An 11448-nucleotide genomic window follows, 5' to 3' on the forward strand; every position below is an offset into this window, starting at 1 on the left:
CTCATGTTTTAAGTCGTTCAAATTCTGTAAAGCTGCTTTGCGACAATGTTTATTGTTAAAAGCGCTATACAAATAAACTTGATTTGATTTGATTTGAAATAAAATGAGATTCTAAAGCAAACTCTTCCATACTCATGACTCTGCATTTTTTAAAAATACAAGTTCTTATCTGAAACTGATCACTACAAATGCTGGTATTCACAAACTTCTCTGGAGTTTTCAGGCTTGGCTCCTCTCATCATATTCTCTTTAACCACCCATTTCCTTGTTGCTCTTGAAGCATTTGCTTCTTTGTTAACATTTTTCTTGATAGTGAGGAGGCAGTAATACCTTTTATCTATTTCTCCATTTGAACAACCAAAAACGGCACAAAAATGAACCATATTTAAAACAAATTAAGCCTTGCTTCCATGAAAGACGGTGTCTGTCCCCCAGGTGAAATTATCACGTGATGTGTGACGCAGTGGAGGCTGGTAGGGGAGGCTGGTCAGTTACGATATCTCATCTCATTATCTCTAGCCGCTTTATCCTTCTACAGGGTCGCAGGCAAGCTGGAGCCTATCCCAGCTGACTATGGGCGAAAGGCGGGGTACACCCTGGACAAGTCGCCAGGTCATCACAGGGCTGACACATAGATACAGACAACCATTCACACTCACATTCGCACCTACGGTCAATTTAGAGTCACCAGTTAACCTAACCTGCATGTCTTTGGACTGTGGGGGAAACCGGAGCACCCGGAGGAAACCCACGCGGACACGGGGAGAACATGCAAACTCCACACAGAAAGGCCCTCGCCGGCCCCGGGGCTCGAACCCAGGACCTTCTTGCTGTGAGGCGACAGCGCTAACCACTACATCACTGTGCCGCCCGGTTACGATATTTCCAGATTTTAAAAGAAAAAACACATCAATTTTGCCCATACTCTTGCCTCTGATCTGGCTGATTGTTGGCAGGGTCACAAACTGTGAAATAACATGCTCTTTTGGCCCATTAGCCTACTGTCCAATATACATGATGGTGGTGTTGGGGGGGGGGGGTATATTTTAACATTTTATATTTTAAAATTGTGGCATGTTGTTTAAAAATTGATCATTATTGAAAGCAGCTCTTTGTCAGGAACCTCAGCAGTAACAGCAGAGTGTTCTGGAATAGGCACAAGCACTGACCTTGGGGAGCCAAACATAGAGCTGGGTGCCACACATTTCATTCAATGACACTTTCCCTATATTTTACTTACTTTGACTGAGAAATGTTTTATTGACAATTTTGATAACCCTTCACTTTTAATCCAGGTCTGTAGTGTGAAATGTTCTCGGCTGTGTTTTTGTTTAAAAATGTTTTCCAAATTGTAGCTGTGTTTAATTCATATCCAGAAAAATATATATTCCAATATAATATACTCAGCATAACATTTTAAATAGATTCTATATTTTTGGTCCATCCATGACATATTACTAAAGTAGCCTATTTACTGTTGTTGATGTGGGTCACTTGCTGTTAGCCAATTCACTTTCTCGTACCAGGAGAGCTGAAAGGAACGAGTATTATTCCCTACCTTTTTCACCAAGTAAATTTGAGGCGTTGGTCTACCCTGCTCTTTAATTTTAATTTTTCCTCGAAAGGAAGACTGGCTTCGCCAAAATTAAATCAGCAATGCTTGGCATCCGTGCGCAGCTTTCTTGCTAGCTGACTAGCCCCCTCAAGTTCAAGTTCAGTCACTCAAATAAACGAAATTTCTGGAACTAAGATAGCAAACTTGACAACACTATATTTACACTTTATTTACAATGAAAATATATACAAACTAAAAAAGCTGGTAGAAACCGTATGTAATGAATGAAACCGAAATGTAAGCTGATCTCTTACAATACACCACAGCACTTGCGAATCCGCATGGGACTGAACTGAAATTCACCGCTGCCTGTCTATATTTGAAATGACCTGTCAACAAAGAAGATATCCGGCCGCTTTCACCAATCACCAGTCTCCTCGTGGAAAGCTTTGCCATGTCCCTCCCATGTGAGGCTCGGAGTCCGTAGGCGGGCATTTTCGCAGTATTTGTCCAATAATCATCTTGGATTTTGAGATTGAAAAGCGCATAGCTCCCAAATGCCATTGAAGTCCACTGAGGCTGGGAGTCCGGTGGGCGGGCGTTTTCGCAGTATTTGTCCAATAATCATCTTGCATTTTGATATTGAAAGGGCATAGCTCCCAAATGCCATTGAAGTCCACTGAGGCTGGGCTTCATCGCGCTGTCACGAGGGGGAAAAACTCACGCACACATTAGGCGAACTGGGGAAAGTTATAACGGAATGATTTCGCACTGTAGTTGGGTTGAGCACATATATTTCTATGATTCTGGATCTGAAATAGCAATGTTATAAGGTCGGCTATAACATAAGCCTAGCGCAATTCATCCTACATGATGTTTGTCATTTTTAGAGGAGGCTGAGCCTCCCTCGTTGTCTTAGAGTAATCGCTAGTGTTGCCACACGTCCAGGTTTTTCCGGGATTGTCCCGGTTTTTTTGTGGAAAATGGAAAATGTCCAGGAAAATGGAATAACCTTCCCGGGACACGTTTTGTCCCGGTTTTTTACTTCCTCACATTATCCCCCATTGAAATAAACACAAATCATTAATGTTTCTCGCAGCCACTTAACATATTAATAGTTTTCACGTAAGCGGGCATATTGTAGGCAGCTACTTGTGTGGCCTCACCGAATGTTTGCGCACGCAGCCAGTCGCCGTTGCTAGGTGATCGTGGTCAATACAACGGCGGACGCGCGAAATCAAAGATACTGGAATACCGTAATACCAAACAATAGGTGAGAGTTCCCTTGGTCGGTGCGCGAGTAGGCTGGCTGTCTACTTCCTATGTTCTGATTCTGATAAAGGCTGGTTCTAAAGCCTGGGCCAATTTCATCAATAAATGAATCATTAAATAAATCATTAAATATATCAAAAAAGAATGCCTGAACACTGGCGTGAGAAATGAATAAATCAGTTGTCCCAATAACATAGCACCTCTCTCTTGTGATTAAAACAAAGGATTAGGGCTATTTGGTATGATACGGTAGTCTAACTTTTAAAGTTCAGTTCTCCAGAGAAAAGGCTAAAACAACAACGAAGCAGACTGAGAGAAATTATATTGATTATATTTGTATTATTTTGATTTGGAAACGGAATGGGAGGAGAGACAGACGATGAGGGAGTCGGACAGAATGAAGTAGAAGATCCGGTACCTGTCAAAAAGAAAAAAAGACATGTGACATTCAACGAGGGATGGGCAAATTTTGACACATTCAGCGAATGCCCTAAAAAAAAGCATTGTTCAAAAAAAAAAAAAAAAAACATTGTTCAAAACCTGCACTGATAAAGAAGGGAGGGGGGCAAAAAAGATTATCCCTATAAAAATAACTGTTTACTCTGTTAACCCCTACTATTGTTATGAAGAGACAAATGTCAAAACTTGTTTATGGAGTCAAATGTATTTTCTTTTATTTTTGTATGTAATTAAAACTTGGCCTAAAGCTTCAAAGTAAGATGCATGCTCTTCAGGGGGCTGTTAGCCTACTATTAAATATTTGTTAAAAAAAAAAAAATTGGCGTCCAAATAAGATCATTCCTATATGAAATTATTTTTTGTAATAATATTTGTGGTAGTGCCCATTTAAGGGTTAAGAAGACAAAATGAATTTTAACTAAACGCCTAACTGCACCAGTTGAACTGTTTTATTTTTAAACGTGAACATTCACATAAGGCATAAGGCATCGTAGATGTGCGTGTCCGCAGCCCTCAACCCCCGCGCTCGTACGTGCGCGCAGGCGCGGCCGCCGACCGATGTGTCCCGGTTTTTTACAACTCAGATGTGGCAACCCTAGTAATCGCCCGTGGTGTGACGTCATGTGCAAGGGTCTATAGACATCACATGATAATTTCACCTGGGGGACAATCAGTTGCAAGTCCAGTTGTCTTCTTTAGCACCTACAGTTTAGTCCTTTGAAAGTAAGTGCTTTGGCTATCGCAGCATTCTGTTATCAAAAGCTGATGTTGAGAAAAATTCTTTCCACAAACAAGGTTTTCTTGCTTTTGTAGTTTTTTTTTTTTACTGTTCTCCCATGTAGAGACTCTTTGGAAAAAAGGTACATTCCAACATCTATGTAGCTAATCCTAGCTAATGTGACTAGGCCACAAATGTGCACCGTCACTCCAATAATTTTCAGGAATTTTGTATGGATCAAAATCACTAATAAACTGTAATTTCCACATATATCCATCCTTTGTTCTTTCTGACTTGGATTTAACCAAGTAATTCGGTAGTAGAGCTTTTTTAGCTGTTTGTTTTCTTTGGACAACTGCAATAGACATCAGACATCACTTGGTGCTTGGTGTCTTCACACCTGCTCACTTCAAATTCACTTCAATAAAGGATGTTTAAAAAATGTCCAAAAGAGTGTGAACAGCATGTAAACAAAGTTTGCTTGTCCCCCAGGATTAGGGTAGCTACGGTTGCTAATGTAAATGTGATGTCAGTGCAATGGGTCTATAACAGGGATGGATCCAGCCCAAGAATCTGAAAAATGTACATTTGCAGAAATATTTTCTCTAATTTTACCAAATCGCTATGGATTTTCACAGGGGTGGAGAGCACACCGAGCCTAAAAAACTTTAATATGAGCCCCGGCTCCAGCCGCACGCATGCAGGGATTTAAAAATTCATAACTCGGCCACCAAAAGTTCTCGCCCCGCCAAACTTCACAGGCACCTCCTTCTCCCCGAGATATTTCGAAACAGCCCAGGCATGGCCCACTATGACTGTGGTTCGGCCCGTTATTTGTGGTGAATTTTGACCTCTTTCTAGAACATTTTATTGGTTTGACCTAGATTCTTTGTCTCAGGTCACACTATACAAAGCATTGTGAGAATACAGGTACGGTAATTAGGTAAGGTAAGCATCACCGCTTACCATAGGTGGCCTGAACCTGTGGTTTGTTGGTTGAGCGTGGCTATAGTCCATGTAGCCAACTAATGGTAAAGTAAACAAACGCCACGTGACCGATGTCAAGCGGTGCACATATATTTCTGACCGATGCATGGGCATTGGTTGCATTGGTCTGAATGTCTATAATCTGGGTGCTTCAAAATAAGTTAAAGGAATACATGTTTTTTTTTTTAATCCTTTTTATTATCGACTGCATCTGTACCATATGTGAGATTAGTAAGGACAAAAATATTTACTCTTTATCTGCACTGAGGAAAAAAAGTAAAACCTGCTCACTTCAAATTCACTTCAAAAAAGGATGTTAAAAAAAATGTCCAAAACATTTACCCGGGTTGGGACTCCAGTCACACACGTGAACATGTTGAGAATACACAAAACTCCATACAGAAAGTATGCCAAGTTCAGGATTGAACCATGGGATCCTTGAGCTGTGAGGTGGCAATGCAACCTGCTGCCCTGCTGTGCCATTCAAATTCTAATTATGTAATGCAAATTCAAATCTACAGCCATCACACTGAAAAAATAGCCCCATATGTGATGAGATTATTTATTTATTTATTTATTTATTTTTAATTTAGAGCTTAAATTTACAAATACCTCAGGAAAAAAATCCTATAAAATATGTTCCACGTATTGTCTGTCCAACATCTACCCTTAGTATGATAAGTTTTGACCTGACAGGTTTTCTGTACTTTTCCCAGTATAGGTAAACAGATCAAAATCAGTTTGTGGTAATTGATCATACTCTAGACGTAGAGAAAATGGTGAAAATAGAGGTTAAGTTGGGAAATAGTGAATGGTATTCCTTTAATAATAAACAGCCGAGTTGCTCCAAGCTTCCACTAAGCCACATCATCGGGTCCCCGGATTTATGTTATGGCACCTTATCCACCTGAGCCACGACGCCCCCTTGTTTCCTGTTTTTGAGATTGCCTGCCGTCTTGGATTGTTTGCCTGTGTGTTTTCACAATTGTAAATAAACATCAGTTCTGCACTTGCATCCATCTCCTGCCATGTCCTTGACAATCGCATTCTTTCTGGTTTGGCTGCCGAAGAATCAAGTCCAACCTTGGACGAAGCATAGCCCATTTTTTGAGTGGGTGTCCAGTCTGGATTGTTTCTATCATATAATTTTGCTGGTGCTCCTAGAAGCAAAATGGTAATACACATGTTAAAATTATAACAACGACCAAGTGAATCACGACAAGAGAGTGCTCATTTTATGGCAAAATTCTAGCAACATGAAATAAAATTCTTCCACGATATTGTTGAGAAAGCTTTTGAATCTCACCTGAGATAAAATGATTGCTGCAAACATGAGCTGTTTTGGTTTTAGCCTCTGTTAGGTCAGCCCTGCCGATGTTGTTCAGCCATGCTCATCTCTTCTCCATACTAAACTTCAGAGTTTCCTTACCCTTTCCAAATCACGAATGGAATTCTAAAACATCGGAATGCGCCATGGTCATGAGTACTGTTGTGACCACAACCATATACAGCACAAAGATATGGCATAGCTAAAAGAATGCTTAAAGCAGTGGAAAACCCCTCACACCCTCACTATGGACTGTTCTCCCTCCTGGCCTCTGGAAAAAGGTTCCGTAGCATTCGGTGCAGGACCACCAGGTTCTGTAACAGCTTTTTCCCCCAGGTCACTAGACTCCTGAACTCTAAATCCAAACTCTAAACTTCTATTTATACTTGAACAATTCCTAATTCCACAGGTCACTTTATACTATTGCACTTTAACATTTTTGCTGCTGCATGATTTAATACACCTTCATATTTAATTCCGTGCTGAGCCAAATTGCAATGAAATTTTGTTCTGTGTACACTTATTGCATACTGAATGACAATAAAGGTTGTCTAAGTCTAAAAGCAAAGAGATTTGCACATGCATGATTATGTTTTGTATGGAATGTCGCTTGACCCCGCATTTGTATATCCACCAACATGGCTGGTATCCGGGTTTCTATTTTATGAATGGTTTCTATTTTTACAGATGTCACTTGCAAGTCAAGGATACCACAAGGATAAAGCACCACAGCTCCCTTCTCACCTTGTCTAAACAGGCTGTTCAAAACACCTGATTTGAGTGCCTGTTCATTTAAATAATGATAATGAGCCACTGCTTACCCCCCCAGCCAATAAGTGAGCACTTTCCTTATGAAAATTCATTCACAAAGGCAGTTCTCAAGCCATGAGTGGAGAGACTCAGATGAGGGGGCAGCATAATTCAAAGGTCCCCTTGTGATGTAGAAAGAGGAGCCAGATCTGAATGGCTTGTTTAAGCAACAAGTTTTGTGAAACAAACGGCCCACCCCACCCCCACCCAATATAAAAAAAAAACCTGAGTGGGTTGTCTTATTTCTGAGTTTGTGGGTTGTTGTGTACTCTACATACCAAACTATATGTGCATAAGCACTGAAGCACATAAGCAGATGGCACTTCCTTGGGAGGCCCGTCTGGTATTTTAATAAAAATTAATTTTTATAGAACACAATTTGGTCTCTGAAAATGAATGAATGACTGTTGAAATCAATAAATACTTTTACTTAACCCAAGTTTAAGAGTAAATCCACTGGTGGATCCCTTTAAAACTCACGTACGGTATAATTAGACATAAAAAAAAAAAACCCTACATACATTAAAGGTAAAAAGAAAGAACACACAACTTTATTCATCACGCACTCGTGAAATTTCCTCTCTGCATTTAACCCATCTGAAGCAGTGAACACACACACATGCACAATGAGAACACACACATACCCAGAGCAATGGGCAGCCATGCTAACAGCACCCGGGGAGCAGTTGGGAGCTAGGTGCCTCACTCAAGGGCACCTCAGCCCAAGGCCATCCCATATTAACCTAACCGCATGTCTTTAGACTGTGGGGGAAACTGGAGCAAACCCACTCAGACATGGGAAGAACATGCAAACTCCACAGAGAAAGGCCCTTGCCAGCCGCTAGGTTCGAACCCAGAACCTTCTTGCTGTGAGGTGACCATGCTAACCACTACACCACCGTGATATACTCCTTTTCCACAAGTTGACACAAAATAGGTGACTTGCAACCACGTGATCAAATTGTGCTATGTCATGAACATCCGCCATGATGGTGGATATACAAAGCAACTAGGATGGCAGCCGCTGAAAGCAAGTCTGTAAACAATGCTAAATTTTCTCAGTATTACCACGATTTGAACAGTCGAGTGAAGATTCGATACAAAGAGAAGATAGATATGTGTGGTTTTGACCCATATTATTTTAAAAAGTCAGACTTTTCTGAAGATAAGACGCTTCTACCGACCATCGAGTACCCAGATATCACTGTCAGTCCTGTGTGCTTTGGGGCGCACTGAGCGGACTCTTGCATGCACACTGTTAATGAGGCTCACCTGTACGGGATTAAGGCGCATCAGCACACCTATATAGAGACTCGAAAAATCCACACTCGGTGCGAAGTATTACACCACGTCAGTGCGCATTACCGAGCCTTCGTTTCCATGTTTGATTTCCTGGTTTTCAGATTTTTGTGCCTGTTCCTAGTTCCTGTTTTTCTCACTGCCTGTGATAGTCTGTTCGTGCCTCACCTTAACTTTTGCTTGTTTTTTAAAGATATTTTTTGGGGCTTTTTTCACCTTTATTATTGGATAGGACAGTGTAGAGACAGGAAATGAGTGGGAGAGAGAGACAGATCAGGAAATGACCACAGGCCAGAATCGAACCCAGGTCCCCGGATTTATGGTATGGCGCCTTATCCACCTGAGCCACGACGATTATTCTACATGTTTCTGATGATTATTCTACATGATTATGTTTTGTATGGAATGTCGCTTGACCCCGCATTTGTATATCCACCAACATGGCTGGTATCTGGGTTTCTATTTTATGAATGGTTTCTATTTTTACAGATGTCACTTGCAAGTCAAGGATACCACAAGGATAAAGCACCACAGCTCCCTTCTCACCTTGTTTAAACAGGCTGTTCAAAACACCTGATTTGAGTGCCTGTTCATTTAAATAATGATAATGAGCCACTGCTTACCCCCCCCAGCCAATAAGTGAGCACTTTCCTTATGAATATTCATTCACAAAGGCAGTTCTCAAGCCATGAGTGGAGATACTCAGATGAGGGGGCAGCATAATTCGAAGGTCCCCTTGTGATGTAGAAAGAGGAGCCAGATCTGAATGGCTTGTTTAAGCAACAAGTTTTGTGAAACAAACGGCCCACCCCACCCCCACCCAATATAAAAAAAAAACTGACTGGGTTGTCTTATTTCTGAGTTTGTGGGTTGTTACGTACTCTACATACCAAACTACTGTATATGTGCATAAGCACTGAAAAAGTGAGTTTTTCATAATATGTCCACTTTAACATTCACTGAAGATACAAAGTACCACTAGTGACAAGCAGCAGTACAGCTTAGTACTTTTTTCTGAAAGTTCCACTATTGCTATTGTAAGAAAAGGACAAAAATATCTCTTAACAGAAATGGTTGTGGATTATTTCAGTGCTTTCTTTTTGCCCACCATTTGTTTCTCCTTTCCGTTCTACATGTTCATCTCTTTCACCCAGCCGTCCGAGCAAAGGCAGCCCTTCTCATGGAGAGGGCCCTCAACCTTCGTTTGACTCATAGAACCCATCCTTCTTCGCTCTCTCTCCACTGCCTTTCCTTGGAGCAAGAGGAGGTTGATCGGTGGACATGAAGGCCAGATAGATCCATATATATCTATCTGCAATGAAGATTTCTTTGCAGTACTTATTATTAATGTGTGATTAGCTGCAAAGGAGATATAGAAGAATATTAGCAGGGATTATGGATGAATGGATTATGGATGAATACCTCTCTATTTTCAAGATGAATGCTCAGTGTGGACTTGTATCACAGTGTTATGTTGATTGCAGTGTCATTTATAATGAAGGTGCTGTGAAGTGTTTCAATGTTTACACAATAGATAATGTCAATGTGTTCTGTACTGAGCTGTTCCTAAAAAATGCCAGCAAACATTTTAATTTGTTTGTCAGATTACAAATTTGGGTTACTGTACACAGGCTTTCAGCCTCCATCTAAGGCAGTGCTAAATATTCAGTGGTGCTGAATGCTTCATTTATTATCAACCACATAAATGTAATAATGCTGTGTGCAGGAGCTTTCCAGTACATCACCTGAAAATACTAATGATGCTAATAATTAATATTATGCAATGAAATCATGCCTTTTTTTATTATTAGCCATGATTTTGGTGAATAATTATATATATATATATATATATATATATATATATATATATATATATATATATATATATATGTGTGTGTGTGTGTGTGTGTGTGTGTTGTGCAGTATGTCAGATGGAGTATGTTGTTCAGACTATAAGAGAATTATGCTGCCTTGATTTAATTTAATCAAATTTGCATGGAATAATTTCTTGAATGGAGTTTTGGATCAGAATGGAAATTAATCAGAATAAATGAAAGAAAAATATCCAGTCAACCCCTACACAAAGAGTAGGGTGAATAAAATGATATTTCATACTATTTTTCAGTGTTGTACACAGATTCATATTGTGTTGGTGTGTGTTTGTGATGCATCTCTGGGAATTTTGCTTCTGTTACTTTGTGTAAACATGCACAATAATTAGTTAGCACATAACAAAGTGAAAGAAGTGACTGTGAACAGATGAGTGATGCGTGTGTATATAATAAGAGTGATTCTGTTTAGGTGAATAATGTTTAAATTAATGTGTTTGTATCTTGTGCTTGATATGGCCTATATTTTATTGCCACTGGCCGAACTCGGCAAACTGGCCGGTGCTTTGTGTTGTCATTAAACTGCGATCAATTATAACATGCAAGTGTCTATTTATCTAATGCAAGGAAATTATTATAGCAATGTACCGGTAGGCATCAGCTGTAACATTTCTTCACTCAATTATCTTCAGTAACTTGTTCAGATTGTAGCCCTATCCGTGAAGTTCTATCTGCATATGCAGGGCATCATTCATACCTAGAGAAAATGTACCATCATGCTACCCTAAACCTTTTTCTTTTTCATTTATTTATATCAGCTAATTTTATATTTTAAAAATGTTTTTTTGTTTTACTGGAGTTTGTGTTATGTGCATTTCTGCCTTTTTGGGGGTGATCTAGAGTGACAGCCAGGGGCGTCACTAGACCCAAGACCATACTGGGGCACAAAAGGGGCACAGGAAATGTATGCGAGCGCGCGAAGCGCGCGAGCTAAAAATTTTGCACTATATTTATATTTATATTTATATTTTTTATATAATATATATTACATTTTATGTAATATATATTATATTTTATGTAATATATATTTATATATGGCGGCACGGTGGTGTAGTGGTTAGCGCTGTCGCCTCACAGCAAGAAGGTCCTGGGTTCGAGCCCCGGGGCCGGCGAGGGCCTTTCTGTGTGGAGT

At 40.1% G+C, this 11448-nt stretch overlaps 1 protein-coding gene across 1 annotated transcript in view; it reads left to right on the top strand.

Moving 5' to 3' along the window:
- Positions 1-9642, top strand: part of dnm1b (dynamin 1b) — a 135396-nt gene extending 125754 nt beyond the window's left edge. Inside the window, exon 10 of the mRNA XM_060907122.1 lies at positions 9582-9642. Coding sequence (XP_060763105.1) covers positions 9582-9642 — 61 coding nt within the window. The remainder of the gene's footprint in view (positions 1-9581) is intronic.
- Positions 9643-11448: the final 1806 nt, after the last annotated feature.

This window comes from Neoarius graeffei, chromosome 24 (assembly GCF_027579695.1).
Source record: "Neoarius graeffei isolate fNeoGra1 chromosome 24, fNeoGra1.pri, whole genome shotgun sequence".
Classification (NCBI taxonomy): Eukaryota; Metazoa; Chordata; class Actinopteri; order Siluriformes; family Ariidae; genus Neoarius; species Neoarius graeffei.